At 41.3% G+C, this 21143-nt stretch overlaps 1 protein-coding gene across 1 annotated transcript in view; it reads left to right on the forward strand.

Moving 5' to 3' along the window:
• Window positions 1–21143, forward strand: part of LOC144769104 (olfactory receptor 4E2-like) — an 86160-nt gene that overhangs the window by 56641 nt on the left and 8376 nt on the right. Inside the window, exon 3 of the mRNA XM_078653107.1 lies at window positions 18808–18880. Within this exon, the coding sequence (XP_078509233.1) occupies window positions 18808–18880 (73 nt within the window). The remainder of the gene's footprint in view (window positions 1–18807; window positions 18881–21143) is intronic.

The following is a 21143-nucleotide window of genomic DNA, read 5'->3' on the forward strand; positions in this document are numbered from 1 at the left end:
AACAAAACCAAAAATGCCAATACCACCGCCACCACCAATACCACGACCTCCAATACCACCACCAATACCACCACCAAGACCACAATCACAAATACCACCACCAATGCCACTACCAATCCCAATACAACCAACACCACCACTAATACCACCACCACCACCAATACCTCCACCACCAATGCCAATACAAAGAGCACCACCACCAATACCAATACCACCACCACCACCAATACCACCAGTACCACCACCACCATCAATACTACCACCAATACCACCACCAATACCATCAATACCACCACCAATGCCACCACCACCAATACCACCACCACTACCACAACCAATACCACCACCAATACCAAAACTAACAATTCCACAAATACCATCATAAATACCACCAATACCACCACCACCACAATACCAATAACCATCACCACCACAATACCAATACCACTACTACTAATACCACCACCACAAATACTAATACTTCTGCAAATACTAATACCATCACCACCAATACCACCACCAATACCACAACCACCAATACAAATACCACCACCAATACCACCACCACCAATACCATCATCACTACCTATACCACCACCAATATCACCACAACCAATACCACCACTATTACCAATACCACCACCAATACCAATACCACCACCAATACTTCCACTACCACCACCAATAGCACCACCAATACCACTGCCAAAATCAATACCACCAATACCAATACCACCAATACCATCACCAGCACCACCTATACCACCATCACCTATACCACCACCAATACCATCATCACCACCAAAACCACTGCCAATCGCGATACCACCACCACCAATACCATCCCCAATACCACGACAACCACCAATAACAACGCCACCACCACAACTACCACCACCGATACCACCACCACCAATGCCAATACCAATAGCACCGGGGTGCCGCTCGTGAAGCGGACTTTGGAGCTTCCCTGTGCCGTTTTGTGTGTGCCTGCTGTTGGGGGGTCAGTGAAGCCTGCATCAAAGCTACAACAACATTTGGGGCAAACGCGAGGACTCCAGGGACCAGGAGCCTCGCGGTGAGAGTCACCTGAGCTGGACCTAGCGGACACGCCCTCTCCACCTCAAAACGCCTCCTGGCCACCGCTCGTGAAGCGGACTTTGGAGCTTCCCTGTGCCGTTTTGTGTGTGCCTGCTGTTGGGGGGTCAGTGAAGCCTGCAGCAAAGCTACAACAACATTTGGGGCAAACGCAAGGACTCCAGGGACCAGGAGCCTCGCGGAGAGAGTCACCTGAGCCGGACCTAGCGGACACGCCCTCTCCACCTCAAAACGCCTCGCGGCCCCCGCTTCGCGGGAGACGTTCGTGAAGCGGACTTTTGGAGCTTCCCTGTGCCGTTTTGTGGTGCCTGCTGTTGGGGGGTCAGTGAAGCATGCAGCAAAGCTACAACAACATTTGGGGCAAACGCGAGGACTCCAGGGACCAGGAGCCTCGCGGTGAGAGTCACCTGAGCCGGACCTAGCGGATACGCCCTCCCCACTATTTAAACAATTAACGTCCCCGCTACGTGGGACGCGAGCGGGCGCCGGGCGAAGCCCGGGCAAAGGGCGGGCTGTCTGTGGCCATCCGAGGCAGTCCAAGGCTGGGCTGGGCCACGTCCCTTTTGTCTACTTTGATGTCCTGGATAAATATCGTAAGACATACGCCCTTCCATTGGTGTTATCACATACTGTTATCACATACCATTAGAATAACAGCAGGAATCACGCTTACGGTTGTGACCTAATTGTGTTTTTAGTTTGTTGCCTTTTGCTGTGCCGGTGTTTGTGCCTGATATTATATCTTAGTAAAGCATGGCTTCCTGCATTACTAAAGGCAGGAGGTCTCTAGTGGGAGGGTCAGTTAGAGGGACCTTGGACAATTTTATTACTAGGGCTGCCTCGGTTTTGGAAAAGGAAATTGCTATCACCGAGCAGCATTTGTCTGCTGAGCTTCTCCATAAAAAGCGTCTGTCTGCTGAGCTCCTTCACAACAAACGGTCATCTTTGGGCTCCATTCAGCAAGCCACTTCACCCCGAGCAGATCGTCTTGACAATGAGCATACAAGTGATAATAGTATACCTTTACTCTTACAGAACATATCACCATCGACTAAGTCACTTAGTAACTCTTTTATTGATGACATAAACCTAGCTTCATTATTGGAAGTCAGCCCAGGGAACAGTATGCCATCGGTACCGCTATCCCAAACGCCAACACTGAGGACCCGCGACACAAAAACAGCCCCAGGCCCCTCTGCAATAAAAAAAGCGGGGGGACTTGCTTTAATGGAAAACGCCAAAATATCCAAAACCTCACTGAGCCCCTCAAAGGTCCATAGCATAACAATTAAGAAAACCCAGTCGGAAGTTCATGCACCTACTGACTCGCTAACCAAGGACCTACTGGGGAATATCGAACAGTTGATCAGATCTCTCTTATTACCACTCATAGAGAGGGTGAAAAGAGTAGCTGACTAATTGGGGTCCCTTGAAAAAACTATCGTAACTAAAACAATTCTAGTTAAGGAACTGTCTTCATTTGGTGTACAACATCCTACCTGTACTATTCCAACAGAACCAAATAGAATGGCACAGGTAAACCAAACTAAGACAGCAAGCAATAGGGACCCACTGCCGGTAGTCAATGTAAATAGCCTGACACCCCTGCCAAAGAGTAAAGATGAGATAGATCACAGGGGGGAAGGGGTACGAAGGCAGCCACCTAAAGCCAATAGCACTCAAGCCAATACTGCCAATGCACATGCCCCAGGCAAGCCCCCAAGAGGATCCCGCCAGCAAATAGATCTACCCCCATGGGCGGCCCCATACGTGGTAGCACTTACTGGTGTCCCAGAATTGGGGGACAGGAAAATAGAAGGCTACCACGACCTCAAAAACAAAGTTGTACATTGGTTAAAACTTTATAGGCCACTTCCCCCTAACATCAACGGGGAAATCCTCAACGTACGTCGTCTTGACTGGGTGAGTCATAGACCTAAGGACTTCCAGGGAGACGTAATTATCATCAACTTTAGGGACCGCAGGGCAACCACACATATTGTTGATTGGTATGTGGAGAGAGTCAGGGGTGGAATTATGGCATATGACTTAAGCTACTTTTATCCCTGGGCTTTGCTGACGAACCCTCCAAAGCCACAGTCACTGTATATGTGTTACACAGAAGGTCCTAGCTTTAACATCCCAACTTACAATTGCTATGCTGCTTTTTCTGGCCTGGATGGAGTAGGCTGACTGCCCATTCCGACTTTTAGTGACCATTCAGCTAGGCATCACTGGCAACAGACGAGGGCAGCATATGGTGGACCGATAAGGGGTCCCTCTACCATAACAAACCCCAGTACATGTCAAATGAGTACTGAGGTGCAAATGGCCCTTTTTCCATGTCTGGATGTAGCAAATAAGACAGCAGATCTAACTACATTTCTGAAAAAGGGTCCTGAGGTAAAAGGGCAAGATGGGCAAGGCATGGGGAGGCAGGAAATCCAGGTGGGAAGCAAAATGGCTCTAGGCCCAGGGTAGTGTGTGATCTTCCCTCAGGACCAAGCTTTGGTCGAGGGGCTTGCAACTATGGTGCTTCTATGGCGGGATTGCATGCAGATAGCAATGGGCATATTTTAAACAACTTAACTCTGATTTCCTGGAATATCGCGGGGTTGTTTAAAAATCTCTGCGATCCTGACTGGTCAAGTTTCATAGACTTATGTGACATTTTCCTGTTACAAGAAACATGGGCCTTAGAAACCCCATATAGAGTTGGCTATAGGACTTTCAACACAGAGGCTATACCCTCAGTCAGAGGCAGACCATCTGGAGGGTTAACTATATGGGTAAAGGTATCATTGGATATTACCATTACCCAATTAGTTATTGATTCAGTCAATATACTAGGGCTGAGAGTAAAAACAAAAGATGGGAGGTGTTTATTTCTATTCAATGTATACAATCGTCCAGGCAGTTCCTCAAAAGAGTCCGTGACCTTAGAAAAACTAGATCTTTTCTTAGCTAAGCAGGACGAGTTACCAACCATGATAATAGGTGGGGACTTGAATTGCAATTTTGAGCCAATTACTGGTTTTAAAGATGTTTTTGGTGACGAGGACATTGCAAATAAGATACCATCTTTGAGCTTCACTGAAACAGTGCGCTGCAACACCCTAGCACTTCAAATACTGAGGTTGACTGTTACGTTTGGGCTAAGGGCCTGTAATGGCCACCTCCCATCCGACTCTACCAAAGCTGCAACCTTTGTTAAAAACTATAGCAAAAGCAGGATTGATTATATTTAGGCTATCTGGTTTTAGGTTTAAACCTATAATAACTGATAAAACACCACCAAAAGGATAATAGCCATCACCTGTGTAAACATATAAACACTGAAAAAACACCTTTGCAACCACAAACAAAGTGTCATTCAAAGAAAGGAGAAGATGAGTGAAAGAATCATTTCTATGTCTTCCTGAAGGAGACAATACAATGTAATTTTGTTATACAAGGTAGCATCAAGAAAGACTGGTCTAACATTATTCTGCTTGAGTTTTGTTGTTAAGGCATGTCACTAAAACATTGTCTCTTCTTCAGTCTGCTTTTTTCAGGTTTGTGGTCTTTGGTCTAAAGATGCAGTGTTTAGAAGCATGTTTTAGGTCTTATTTAGTTATTTTAGTAACTGTAGAGACTCTGGAAATATAGAAATCATATTTGATATTTTGGCTACATTTGGTTTCATTGATGGGTAAAAAGGCTGGTTTCATAAGAATCTTTCCTAATATGTATCATAACATTTACCCACAGACAGAGAATGGTTGAAATCCTTTGATACGTCAGCCCCCTTTTCTAGTGAGTCAGTGTTGATTGCAAGTGAATTGTCAAACACCCCAAGCTTTAAACATTTAATGTAAGATGTAGTGACAGGTCTATGTGAAAATAATGTTGTCACCAAGCATCTGAGATAGTGGTAAAAACATGACACCAGACGTTTGGTAAAAATGGAACACAGGGACACTTAGAATGCTGCTGAAAAAAGTTCCTGCCAAGTTCAATAAAGATTGGAGTGATATTGTTTGTATTTGCAGTAATTCAGCTACGTATGTGAAAAAGCTGTGCAATGGTCTGTCTAAATCAATACTTGAGTTGAAATGCTTCCCTGTAAGAGATTCTTGTCACTTGCTAGACGGTATGCTGGAAGCATCTTTACAATCTTCAGAGTTAATGAAGAATGCTATCGACTTTATAGTCTATTCTGGTGCAGTAAAAATGCATTTGGATCTCACATACCTCATCAGTGCAGAAAGCAAGCAATAATTCAAATTAAATTAAAATTCCATAAACACCAGAAAAATGCGGTTTCTGTTGTTTTTAATGGCGCGAAAATATGTAACCACTGATAATCACTAATCCACTATGCTAAGATTGAGTGGGGAAATGAAAATTGGGCAAAGTTAACATCGGCTCTAGCGGTTAAAGATGCATGGAAGTTCTGGCAGATTGTGAGTACTGACTCGGGTGAACCAGAGCTGGCAGTAGCACCGAACATTGCTGCATAGGTATGGGAAGAACATTTTAGTACCCTGTATAAGGGAGATATCCCTTGCACAAACTACCCCCCAACTGATGTATTGACCGTTCCTGTCCCTGTCTCATTTGAGATTAGGTTCACTTTAGGCGAGGTCCGGGCTGCCATAGCTAAGCTCCCTGTGGGCAAAGTCCCAGGGCTGGATAAGGTCCCGGGCGACCTTTACAAACATGAACCCGAGATTTGGGCTCCCTATCTTTTAACAATTTTTAATGCAGTCCTGGGGGGAATGGCAGTCCCAAGCACTTGGCTGGGAGCAGGGTTGGTCCCTATCTACAAGAAGGGGTTGTCTCTGCTCCCAGCCAACTACAGGCCAATCAGCCTAATAGATGTATCTCAGAAACTCTTCGCTAGGCTGATTTTGGACCGCCTCCTGGACTGGATAGAGGACTTTGAAATTTTAAGCGAGTACCAAGCGGGCTTCAGAAAGAATGTATCCACCACCGACCAGATCTTCAGATTAACCATGCTCTTTTGGAAAACGGTCAAAGTGGAGGGCGGCTCATCATATACAGTTTTTGTAGACCTCCGCGCGGCCTTCGATTTCGTCCCACGAAGGAAACTTTGGAGCGTTCGAGGGGACTTAAGCATCCCAATCCCCCTCTTGAACATCATAATATGACTCCATAATCAAAATTTTGCAAGGGTCAGGTGTGGGAGAGAAGGCAATTTGTCATCTAGCTTCTCCGTTGGCAGGGGGGTAAGGCAGGGTTGCGTTTTGGCGCCAACCCTGTTTTGCCTCTATGTCAATGGAGTAATCACTCATCTGAACGCGGTCCCCAACAGAGATGCCCCAAGGCTCGCTGGTTCAGGGATCTCTGCGATTATGTTCGCAGATGATACCCTGTTACTCGCTAAGACTCCGATGGGTATACAGCGAGTCTTGGATGGATTTGTCTCGTTCTTTCATGACCGGGGACTGGAAATAAAAACATCCAAAACGAAATTTATGATTTTTAATCCTCCGAAAACATCACGCCCAAATCCTGCCATAGGTGGTCTTCATCTGGAAAGAGTGCAGACGTTTGACTATCTGGGTCTAACTCTTAATGAAAATATGACCTGGGTTCAACACCAGATTAAAACTCAATTAAAGCTCTCTCAAAAAGCAGGTGGGATTCTTAAACTACTAAAAAAATCCACGTCAAAACCTATCGGCCCACCTCTTTAAATTTATAAAATGCAGGCACGGGGAGCAGTGATTTATGGAGGCGAACTGTGGGGTCACAGTTGTCCCCCAGCAATTACCGTTACGGAAAATAGGTTTCTTAGGCAGTTGGTATCTTTACCCCCTAGTACACCCCTGCTCCCCCTTAGGCTTGATCTGAGACTGAGATCACTTAAGGAGGAACTGGGACTCAAGCCCTTAACTTTCTGGAGGCGACTCTGGGTAACCCCAGAACTCGCCAGTTACAGGCATGAGCTTTCAGAACTCTTAAAACTCCCAAAAGTCTGGAAACCCCCCTCGTTTAAATATATAAGGCAGGAATTTGAGAGGTTAGGTTGTCCTTTATTGTGGATTAACCCGGAACAAGCTTGTAGTGGCATATCCCATAAAGAGCTAGTTAGTCTGTATTATGATCACAATCTGTCTGCTTGCTTATCGAATGTCCAAATGGGGACACTGTCGACCACATTCTTGGTAGTGAAAGACTATTATAAATTGGAGATTGTCCTTGATGATATCAGCCCTACTGGTTTTAGGAAGCTGTATCTCCAATGGAGACATGACTCTCTACCAATTAGAGCCCTCACTAGTCGATGGCGCCCCCATACCCCCAAAAATTATCCAGCCTGCACCGCGGAGTTAGAAAATTATCTGCATGTAGTGTTCTTCTGTCCTTCCTACCAGACACCGAGGAAGAAGTGGATTGTTCCAATTTGCAAAAACCTGGGGATTAGGCAGTGTTTTCACTCCTATCGAATATTAAAAAAAGACTTATCTCCAGTAATTGTTTTTGCTGTAACAAAATTTTAGCTGCCATGTGGAACATCAGAAGAAAGTATGTGGTAAAATGAGATCTAATGTACCTGTTTACAACTTCAGCGTGCTTATAGGGTATTAGTGACCTGAGGGACTTTGAGTTGATTTTCTTTTTAACTGTAGATAATGTTTTTAGGATGAATCAGTTTTATCCCAAGTTTTACTCCTGTAATTTTATCTAAAAATTGTAACAATGCGTGCTGTGATTCTATTGTGTCCTCTTTTATGACATTTCTTTGTCGAAATAAAGATGAAAAAATGAATGAAATGATAACCACTGTTTTTTAAGGTATTGAAAAAACTGATAAAACCCCACCCGAATTTACCAAAAATAGAAACTGAAGACAGGAAAGCCTAATTATATTCTAGTATCACTCGACACCGGGCCTCACATGTTAGATCTGGAGATTATTTCTCGGTTTGAAAGTGATCATCGCCCTATCAAACTATCAACAAACCATAGTTTGTTGTTTAGTGATGACTTGGAGAAGGAGCGCTGTTTTTTGGTTATTGGTTCTAATGATTTACCACTAGTAAGTAACAACAGGTGTTCCCTAAAATGGGCTCATTTATTAGATAATAGGGAATTATTGGTGGGCATCTATAAGTTGTTTTCTGATACCTTTGACAGTATTGGAAGTAAATTGGCTGATGGTAACAATTTTATGGATCTTCAGACGGGGTTCTTTAGTTCTTTATTGCCCCTTGTGTCTAAAATGCCAAACAAATTATCCAAAGGAAATTCAGCGCAGTTGGAACCATCCCTGGTACAATAAAGATTGTTGCATAAGCAAGTCATTGTTGGTTGAGGCAATCAAAAGTAAAAGCCCTGAAACTATTAGGGCATCAAGGAAGAACTACAAGAAAACCCAGGCGATAGAGAGAGCTAATTGGGACGAGGACTGCTGGGGAAATATGCTTCTGGCTTCAAAAGCAAAGGATAGCCGAGGTTTTTGGAGACTAGTAGCCAATGGGAACCACGTGGGTAGATTGGCCCAGGACGTGTTCATTGATGAACAGACCTGGGTCAATCACTTTACTCACCTATATGAAATCCCCGATACTGTTGAGATTAATGTATTAGAGTATTCCCTGTATTCAAACAGTACTGAGAACTTAACATTCTCCCTAGAGGAAACAGAGCTAGCCATTAGTCTAGTAAAAAATGATAAAGCACCAGGTCCAGACAAAATTCCCGGCGATCTGTATAAACATGAGATCCAAGTCTGGGCACCATATATAAACCGGCTTTTTAATATTATAGCAAACGGGGCAGTCCTACCTGATAGTTGGAGGGGTGCGGAGATAATTTTAATCTTTAAAAAGGGCGATAGAAACGATCCATCAACTATCGGCCAATTATTCTAATGGACATTTTACAGAAATTATTTGCAAGGCATATTTTAATGCGTATGAACTCCTGGATGATTGATAATGCCATCCTCACAAAGGTTCAGGCTGGGTTCAGGTGTAACATTAGCACAATTGACCACGTTTTTAGATTTTGTTGTCTTTATTGGAAATACGTTTTATTAAAGAAAGGGCATATTTATGTTGCTTTTGTTGACCTTAGGGCAGCGTTCGACTTAGTTCTACGTGATCGTTTGTGGAACTGTCTGCTTTCACTGGGGTTGCCGGGCTGTTTACTCCACCAGATTATAAGACTGCATGATAACAACTATGCCAGAGTACGTTGGGGCCAAAATGGGGAATTATCAAAACCTGTACCAATTAAGCAGGGAGTAAGTCAAGGATGCGTGCTGGCCCCTACGCTCTTTTCGTTATTTGTCAATGATATGCCAGCCTATTTGGATGAATGTAGCAACGATTCACCAAAGTTGAATGGCATAAGGGTACCCGCACTCTTATTCGCGGACGATACGATCCTGATCTCGCAGATGCCCAAAGGTCTCCAAACCCTTTTAAACATATTCCAAATTTACTGTAACGAGAAAGAGCTTGAGATAAATGTTTAAAAAACGGAATGCATGGCCCTAAACCCCCATAAATCGTTCAAGGGGAGTTTTTTCTTGAACAAACAAAAACTAGAACTTGTGCCCAATTTTATTTATTTGGAAGTTTCGCTAGACACAAAAAACTCATGGACTACCCAAATTGAAAAAAGCAAAACCATCCTTATACAGAATATCCTACCTATTTTAAAGAAACATGGGGAGAGTCTTAACAAATCAAAATCCCCAGCATTAGAAGTTTTTAAATATAAGGCCCAGTCCGCAGCTCTTTACGGGGCTGAAATCTGGGGTCCGAAAGCTGGGAATTTATTTGTAAAGAGTGAAAACAGTTTTTACAGAAGTATCTTAAGACTACCAAAAAGTACCCCACTTTTACCATTGTTCATAGATTTAAGTGCAAAACGTACAGACCATTTTGCGCTTTTGCGCCCACTCTCTTATTGGGTGAGACTTTGGTGTACTGCAGAACTCAGTGACTATAGAGATGGCCTTCTCGAAATAATGAGGCTGGACCATCATAATTCAAACCCCTGGTTAAAACATGTCCAAATCTGGCTATGCAGAATTGGGTTGTCACACTTTTGGGAGGAACCTCAATGTCTTTCACATAGCTGCAAAAATTGGTTAAAAACTCATTTTGGGCAGATATAGCACAAAGCCTCTCAATTAGCCATCCAGGGGGCTCTATCACAAGTAACTTCTTGGTTTTCAAGGACTTACCATACTTCAAGAATTTCCTTGATGAGGTCCATCCTCCCCTTGCAAAATGTCTCTACTTGAAATTTAGATATGGTATACTCAAAACTAATGCAATGACTGCTAGCTGGTCGTCCAAGTTGATGCCTTTAAAAAACACAAGATGCTTGTGTTGCACGGCCAGCTTAAAAGAGGATGATATCCATATCCTATTTTTCTGTAGCGCGTATTTATTGGCAAGGAAAAAATGGATTAGGCCACTATGTAATTCAATTGGTGTTCGTTCCTATGTTGAAGCATACAGAATCATCAAAACTGATTCCAGACCAATGGCTGTTTTCTCCGTAAGCAGATTTCTATTGTCGATATGCTACACTCGAAAAAAATGGGATTTGACTTATAATTGGCTAATTCTGCCCATATATGTTGATGATGGTTCTTTCTTTTTCTTTTTATCAGCAATTACCTTTTGCAATCAAATGTATTGGTCTTGTGCATTCGTTTTTTAACCACTGTTTATATGTGCCTTTTTAATTAATTTATGGTTTTTATGTACTCCAGTAATACCCAATCCAGCATCATGTACATTGCCCTCTTTGAAATGTGCAAAGTATTTTGTTTTATGTATCTTTTCTGGCCGCAATGTGCCGAAATAAAGATTTAATAATAAGAATAATAACAATAGCACCACCACCAATACCAATACCACCACCAATACCACCACTACCACCAATACAACCACCAATACTACTTATACCAATTACACAAATACTATCACAAATACCACAAATACCACTGCCACCAATACCATCAACACCACCAATACCAGCACCAACACCACCACCAATACCACCACACCAATACCTCCAACAATACCACCACCTCCAATAAAAACTACTACCACCACCAATACCCTACCACAACTAATATCACCACCACCAATACCAACACCACTACCGATACCGCCATCAATACCACCCCACCACTAATACCACCACCAAAACCACCACCACCAATACTACCAATATCACCAACACCACCATACCGCCACCACCAACACTACCACCAATACCACCATCAATACCACCACCACCAATACCAATACCACTGCCAATACCACCCTACCACCACCAATACCACCACAACCAATACCACTACCAGCACCACCAATACCACCAACAACCATACCAATACCACTAACAATACCAATACCACCACCACCAATCCCACTAATACCATTACCAACACCACCAATACCACCACCAGTACCACTGCCAATCCCAATACCACCACCACCAATACCACCACCAATATCTCCACCACCAATGCCAATACAAATAGCAGCACCACCAATACCAATACCACCACCAATACCACCAGTACCACCACCACCACCACCACCACCATCAATACCACCACCACAATTATTACCACCACCACTACCACAACAAATACCGCCACCAATACCACAACTACCAATTCCACAAATACCATCACAAATACCACCAATATCATCACCACCACCAATACCACGACCACAATACCAATACCACCACCACCAATACCACCAGTGCCAACACCATCAATACCACCACCAATACCACCAATACCACCACCACTACCACACCCAATACCACCACCAATACCACAACGACCAATTCCAAAAATATCATCACAAATACCACCAATACCACCACCACCACCAATACCACCACTACCACAATACCAATACCACCACCACCAATACTAATACTACTGCAAATACTAATACCACCACCACCAATACCAATATCACCACCAATACCACAACCACCAATATCACCACCACCAATACCATCATCACTACCAATACCACCACCAATATCACCACAACCAATACCACCACTATTACCAATACCACCGCCAATACCAATACCAACACCAAAACCACCACCACCAATAGCAACACCAATACCAATACCACTGCCAAAATCAATACCAATATCAACACCACCAATACCACCACCACCAGCAATACCATCACCACCACCAATGCCACTGCCAATCCCAATACTACCACCAACAATACCATCACCAATACCACCACAACCACCACCACCAATGCCAATACCAGTAGCACCACCACCAATACCAATACCAATACCACCATCACCAATACCCTACCACAACTAATACCACCACCACCAATACCACCACCACTACCGATACCACCATCAATACCACCCCACCACTAATACCACCAACAATACCACCACCACCAATACTACCAATATCACCAATACCACCACAATACCGCCACCACCATCAACACTACCACCACCAATACCACCACCACCAATACCAATACCACTACCAATACCACCACCACCAATACCACTACCACCACCACCAATACCACCACCATCAATACCACTAACAATACCAATACCAGCACCACCAAAACCACTTATACAAATACCACTACCACCAATATCACCACCACCACCAATACCACCACCAATACCATCACCGCCAATACCAGTACCTCCAACAATACCAATACCGCCACTAATTCCACCACCACCAATGCAACCAATGCCACCACCAATACCACTGCCACCAATACCACCACCAGCAATACCACCAATACCGGCACCACCATACCACCACTACCAATACTAATACCACCATTTCAGTGCCTCTCAATCACTAGTAATAGCAGGGGAACTGTACGAGGCCGGAGCTGCACCTCAGACTCTCTCTACCATCCTCCATGCCTGCCATAAAGCACAGCCCGCCCTGCACCAGGAGGTGAAGCCAGGGCCCTACTACAGCTGGAATGTTTTTTATTTGGCCAAAGATAGCAATGACATTACGCGATGCCATACTGCACACTCAAATCACAGAGAGGGCAGGAAATAACCCCCTTATGCTCTTCCTCCTGAGCTGTGACAGTTTAATCACAGAGGGAAAGGTGTTAGAGCTCTTCGCTAGTGTTTATAGCTCGGATCATATGTAACTCTCACTTCACACTTTGTGTCTGTGTAATTTACAACACTTATACACCTTCTTCACAGCAATATTTATCACTACATTGAAGAAGTCATAGGGCGGTCTCTTCCTCTGATATTTACGATTTAAGAAGCGGTCGAGAAGGCCCTTTATTGCAATACAATAGGTCTTGCATTTGCGAGAGTTTAAGCTCTTAGCATTGTAAATGACAATGCCTTTCATTTATGTTTTAAAACCCAAAACATAAATAAAAGGCATTGTCATTTACAATGCCAATAGCTCAAACGTGCGTGCATGCGTGACCTATTGCATTGCAAATGCTTGTTTTTCATGTAGATGCAAGACCTCAAGTGACACAAAGGCTATTCCTACTCTTTATGTATAAACTTGATTTAGCCAAATGCATGTTTTCTATGAGTCTATCTTCTTGTACAAAAGCATCTTCAGACTGAAGCTACACAAGTTCCTGGATAAATATTTTTCTCCTGACATTTCTTCCCATATATCTTTAGATTTTTTTTTCAGACTTTTTTAATAGGATGTGACATGTGCAATAGTAATGGAATTGATTGCAGCAAAATGAATGTCCATATTTTCATTCCAGATAAACAAAACCACCACGTTGTAGTCACTAATATGTTTGGAAGACCCCCTTCTCTTAATGTTGAATATGTTATTTGGTGATTTGCCAGTGATGGTATGTCTGACTGCAGGAATGGAATTGCTATTCTTCCTCTAAAAATAACAGGCCTAGGGAAACCAAAGCAACACAGTATTTCCCTTTTGCTCAGTATCAGCAATGACAATACATTCCTCATATGTATGACTGAAATCTCCACAAATGCAGTCTAAGGTTCTATTCTGGGATGCATTTCGGATCTCACAAGTAACATAGTGCTCGATAAATGACAAAACTAATTTTAATTTTGATGTACCTTTTATCATGAGTAAAATCTGAATATCGGGCACCTTTGGATTGACACTCCTTCCTCCAAAAGTAGTGAACAGCCTCACCAAGTAGAGTATTTTTTTGTGCCAGATGAAGCAAAGTATAGCTTAAAACATGTGAATAAATTACTGTTAAGAAGTACAACTGATGCCAAGTCAAGTTTAAATCTTCTTCTTTATTCCACCAACATGAAGCACACCTGCTTGTCTCTTCCATCAAAAGACTCCCCTTTTCTCTCTAACTAGGTGTTCTGTTATCACCATGGTAAAATCATGACATCACTTGGAATCTCTGTGAGCCATGATTCTTTGAAGAAGTAGGTTACAACACATTTCCCTTTTATTGATATGCAACAAGGAGTATGAAATATGCAATTGTGGAACTAGAAACCATAGAAAGCTCTGCAATCACCACCTGAATGTGTGGAAAATATGATAAAGAATGTTAACAGAATTAAAGCTAATAATGGAAAAGAAATAAATTGCCATAATTTCATTACAATACTCAATTGGACTACTAATGCAAAGGAAAGAAAACTAATAATGAAAACAAATCACATTATCAAAAATATAACATTATGTATTTCATAAACGTACTTGTGACACCAAGCAACTCATAAAGACGTAACTGTGACACACTTTAAGATAATGTACGCCCCAATTACCACCTTGTGTTAGATATAATCCTTCAAATATCAAGGCTTCTTCCTGAGTCACTGTTTGCAATGCACTTCACCTTGACTCAGTACATTTTCCTCTACAGCACTCTCCCCTTCATTCATGATGCTCTTCTCCAGTGATGTACTCATATGCTCATCATTATATTCACTCCTTGTAGTAAGTAAATGGTCATAGGAAAGCAGGTAAATAAATCCAAGAGTCTTCCAATAGGATGAGAAGTCAGGTTTATTCCAATAGGTAGACCCACGACTGTTCACATCAACAGCAAGGCATCAACTGACATTATCTGAATACATTCTAGAACATCGCTATGTCAAAGAGGTTGAAGGGAAACAACCTTTCATTACAGAGACATACATATATATATCTAACTACTATATCTTACCTCACTACACACATCCCCCTTTCAATGAAGAAAAGAAACTCATATACAAATGAATAAAACAAAAGAAACTTAAACAAAATGAGAACATGAATGCATAACAAAATCACGGAAGCGTACAGGTACACTTCGGACGCTTCCACCAGCACTAGCATTTATTCCAGTTCTACTGTCACCTTCTCCTGTACTGGAACAAACAGCTTTTGCACTGAGACGATGATTCACAAACTTGGAATCTCCATCACCTGATGATAAGGTAGAGGCTGATGGTAAGGTAGAACAAGGATCATTGGAATTAGGAATAGTGTTGGACGTATTGACATTGTCAAAGACACCAAACCAATCTGAACCAGAATGATCATTCACAATATCATTACGTTTGTTTTTAATAATAATACTTGCTTGTTTTTTTAGTTATTTTAACCAGAGCATTTATATTCCACCATCCTCTATCTTGTAAAAGAACAGACATCCGAGAAAATCTTAAAACTTGGACAGGAGCAGAACATTTTGACTGACCTTTGGATACTTTAATGGGTTTTTTAATAATAACCCAATCACCTGGAGACAAACTTTTATCCGAAACATGCATATGTTTGTCATAATTTTGTTTACATAATTCTTGCTTATGTTTCACATGATCCCTAATTTTTGTTAAATCAACAGGAACTTGAATGCATTTTTCAAGTAACCAATTAGGATTTAGTTTGGAAGAAGGCATGCAACCCCTTAACAAAATAAAAGGAGCAACTCCAGTGGTACTGTGTGGAGTTATGTTGTAATTCCAAACGTTTTGGACTAGGAAAGAAGAAACATTTAAACCATTGGCTCTTGCAGTTTGCACACTTTCTTTAAGTAAGCGATTAGCTCGCTCCACCAAACCATTAGAGGCCGGACTATACAAAGGAACTAATATATGTTTCACCTCTAAATTATTCAAAAATACTTCTAAATCATGAGCAATAAAATGTGAACCATTATCGGTTACGATCTCTTCAGGTGTGCCTTCAGAACAGAACAAGCGTTGTAGAAATGATACGACTGTGCTAGCATCAGCATTTTTCACAAATGCACAGTAAATCCATTTGGAGAAATAGTCAACTGCTACAATTAAATATTTCTTGTCAATACCCAGAGAAGAAAATGGACCAGAAAAGTTTAAACCAATTTTTTTCCAAGCACCACTAGGCCATTGTACAGGACATAGGGGAGAGTTAGAAACCTTCCAATGCTTATCAGAACAAAGACATTGGGGACACTTATCAGTATATGTTTTTACTTGATTGTCAATTCCAGGCCACCAATACATTTGTTTGATTTTGTTAATGGTAGCTGTAGTGCCGGGGTGTCCTTCGTGAGCTAATGTAATGATAGCGTCTCTTAAACCTCTGGGAGGAACACATTTTTCTTGTCTAAGTAGTATGTTATTAGAAAAAGACAATTCTGAAGCAACTTGAGCAAATGTTTTTTTCTTCAAAAGAAAGATTTCTGTCATTTGGCCAGCCTTTAACTAAATATCTTTTTACATTTTGTAAACAATCATCTTTTGCAAAATCGTCAGCCCAATCTTCTTGAGTGATTTTGTAATTCTAAACAACATCTTCAAGAGCATACACACACTCAACATCATCCACCGATTTACAAGAATCTTGCCCACTTGGAAGAGGAATGCGAGACAAACAGTCAGCCCTCACATTACTGCCACCGGGGATATATTTGACATCAAAATTAAACTCTTGAAGTCTTGCTAGAAGTCTGATGAGTCAAGAAGATGCTCTGTTTGAACAGCTATCTCCAAGCATGTACATTAGAGGTTTATGATCAGTATACAACAAGAACTTTGTACCCCAAATATATGTTTTACATTTTTCTACTGACCAGGTGCAAGCCAAAGCCTCGCGTTCTATTGTACTATAATTTAGTTCAGCTGAATTTAAAGTGCGAGATGCAAACGCAATGGTGCATTCTTTTCCATTAACCATTTGATTTAGAACAGCTCCAAGGCCTTTGGCACTAGCATCCACTGTAATGATGCTTTGAATCCCATATGTAAAAGGTTTGATGGCAGGAGCAATAACCACTAAATCTTTAACAGAAGAAAAGGCATTTTGTACTTCAATTGACCATTCAAATTTTGCATGCTTTTTTAACAAACTTCTTAAAGGTTGCACTACTAAAGCATACCCCTGAACAAATCGAGTGTAGTATTCGCATAGACCAAGAAAGCTCTTAAAGAATCCTTGTCAGTAGGAGGAGGAGCACATTTTATAGCATCGAGTAATGCAGTTTTAGATTTAATGCCCAATTCTGATAGATTGTGACCCAAGTAATCTACATTTTGAGAAAGAAATGTACACTTCTTTATATTGACTGTCATACCACAATTTTGTAAAATATTCAAAACTTTTTTAAGCAAAAGATAGTGTTGTTCTTTAGTTTCTGAGTGAATAAGGATATCGTCCTGAAAAGCTTGAATACCAGGACAAATATCAAACATTTTGTCCATCAGTCTTTAAAATAAACTAGCTGCCGATGCTAGACCAAAAGGAAGCCTTTTATACATATAAACTCCCAATGGAGTAACAAAAGTGGTAAGTGGTTGGGAAATAGGATACAAAGGAATCTGATGATACGCTCAGCGTAAATCGATTCTAGATTTTTTTTTGCTACAGCCGATCTTTGCCAACATATCATGAATTTTTGGGAGTGGATGTGCATCCACAATAATATTACGATTAAGAATCTTTAAATCTGCGCACAGACAAATGTCTCCTGAATATTTTTGAGCTACTACCGAAGACGAACCCCATTCCGAAGATTCAACGGGACAAATAATACCTTGAGAACACAGCACAACATTTTTTCATAATGGTTTTTCCGACCATGCAATGTTGGTAATTGAATTTATGGTTGGCCAAGTAACCAGGGCCCCTAAAAGATGGATATTCAATACAACATACCTACAAAATGGTGATTGGATCACCTTTTTAAAATTGGAAACCGCAGAGTTTATAGTTCGTAATTCTGGTACAGCTCCTCTGCATATAATCTGGGATTCACTAAAAGCCTATATGCGTGGCATTATTATCGGTAAAGATGCAGAAGAATGGCGTGCTATTAAGCAAGCCAGGATTTTACTTTATCGAAAAATACATTCGCTAACTTTGCTGCAACAATCCGACTTTTCTAGCGCTGTCCAAAGTAAATTAAATGAGGCCAAACGTGAGCTTAGTGCACTTTTTTTTACACAGAGTGAACAGCAATTTTGTTCACAATCTCAGCGGATCTATGAGGATACAATTTCACTGGCAAACTCTTAGCCTGGCAGGCGAAAGAGCAAGTCGCCGCAAATCTGATCCGTTCGTTAAAGTGCCCTACTACACAGATAGAAACATCACAGTCTGAGGCTATCGGCACTATAATGTTGTCCCATTATAAACAGATATATAGCCAACATCAAAAAATAGATCAATTCAGGCTCACCAATTTTTTAGACAGATATGATCTCCCCTCTCTTTCACAGGTAGACCATGAAGTAATGATGACTCCATTTTCCAAAACGGAATTAGAATTAGTGGTTGAGGACTTACCAATTGGTAAGGCTTGTGGCCCGGACGGCTTCCCAGCCGAATTTTTAAAGGTTTTTTTAGTGCTTTTTCTGATTTATTACTTCAAATATGTAACTCTATGTTAACTGGTGGGCAGGTTCCAGACTCCTTCGGAGGTAGTACAGTTGTTAGTTTCCTGAAGAAGGGTAAAGATTCAAAAGACCCCAACTCATATAGGCCTATTACTCTATTGAATACGGATTATAAGATCATTACTAAATTACTATAATTACGTTTTAATACTATAGCGTCAGGCCTTATTCATCCAGATCAGAATGGCTTTGTCGCCGGTCGGCAGTTAGCCACTAATACACACTTTCTTACTGAGGCTTTAGATTACTTTCAGACTAAACAAATTTCTGCTTTAATTTTATTATTAGACGCCGAAAAGGCTTTTGATTTGGTGGTATGGACAATTTTATTTGTTATTTTAAAGCACTTTGGCATCCCTTCGCCAATTATTAGTTTAATCCAAAATTTGTACACAGGTGCTAAAGCAAATATAATTATTAATTCGGCTATGGTGGGTACAGTATTGGTTCAACGGGGTACCAGGCAGGGCTGCCCCTTGTTCCCGATTCTTTTTGCTTTCTTCATTGAGCCATTAGCTGCAGCAATTAGTAATTCGGTGAACATTGTTCCTCCAATTGCCTCCATGGCCAAAATCAAACTGTATGCTGATGATATCATGCTATTAATTAATACGGATATTCGATCACAGACTGCTGCCGTACAGCTTTTTGAAGAATTCGAAGCCTTGGGAGGCTATCGGATTAATAAAAAAAAGACGGGAATTCTAGTCTGTGGTGGGGCTGATGTGGATTTACATTTTGATTTAGTCGGCTGCATTAATTCAAGACCTAAGAGGTATTTGGGGGTTATGTTTTCTGCCCTGGTCTCTGATTTATATAAACTGAATTTTGAACCTCTTCTTTGGAAGGTTCATTCCATGTTCACCAGATGGAATCCGTTGCCTTTCTCCATCTTGGGGCATGTGGCATTGATTAAAATGTCTATTCTCCCGCTTTTTAATTTTCTATTTTCTGCTATTCCCTGCTTTTTGCCCGGTGCCTTCTTCTCTAAAGTTGAATCTTTATTTTCAGGGTTTATATGGGCAAAAAAAAGTCCTCGTATAGCAATAGGGACACTTTATGCAGAAACTGAGAGGGGAGGCTTATCCGTACCTAATATCAGAGATTAATATAGCGCATATTTTGCCCAATACTTAGAGCGATTTAAATCTGGAATGCAAGGTCCAAATGTATTTATTAACTTTTTTTTGGAACAAATTTGTCTTGAGGCTCAGATTCCTTCTCCGTTACAGGTCCCTAAATCCCCGAAATTCACTCGATATAAGATTATGAATTGGTTCTTTAAACGTTGTGATGCTATTGTTAAAAGATATTCTCTCCCTCAGTTTAACTCTAGAACTCCCTTAGCGCATGTTCTCACTTTCACGGGGATTAAAATCGGAGCTGATACTGTAAGGCAATGGGAGCGTGCTGGGTTTCATACACTATCAGATTTTCTTAGGGAGGGAATATGGTTAACGCCCGGAGAGTTGCAATATTTAATTCCGGGGAATTTTTTGTTAATAGGCTCCTATACTCCGATTTATAAAATGCTTGAACAAGTGGAGCCAAGACTCATGTGTTCCCCTAGCCCGTTATGGGACAATTTGTTTTTGATTTCATGGATTAGGAAGCCAGGGGAATGGAAACGTTGTCTAGCTCAACATATTGAGGTAGATTTGAGTTTGAAAGCTATTAAAAAATGGCAGGAACAGGAGAATCATGTTCTTACCATTAATACCTGGAAATGTATTAACAAGTTGAACTTTAGTGTGATTCGAGGATCTAACTGGAGAAGAATGCTATTTTTCAGTAAATGGCTTCTGTATCGCACCCCTGCTGCCATTGCTAAAATGTACGTTAATTCGAGCGCCATTTGTTTTAGATGTCTGCAATTTACACCTGCTAATTGGTCTCACATTATAGCTCACTGCTGTAAAATTGTGCCTTTCTGGAATGAGATTTTTGAATATTTGCAAATATATAATGTGAGATTCAGATTACTTATAACGTTAAATTAATACTGTACGGATATGACTCCGATCTCGGTTTTGTAGAACAGATAGTTAAATTGTTGTTCATTGCAACGGCAGTGGCAAGGTCTCTGGTGTTACAGAACTGGAAATCAATCCAGGATCCTTCTTTTCATACTTGGTTTCAAAAAATGAAGAATGTTAGAA

Source organism: Lissotriton helveticus, chromosome 7 (genome assembly GCF_964261635.1).
Source record: "Lissotriton helveticus chromosome 7, aLisHel1.1, whole genome shotgun sequence".
NCBI classification, from domain to species: Eukaryota; Metazoa; Chordata; class Amphibia; order Caudata; family Salamandridae; genus Lissotriton; species Lissotriton helveticus.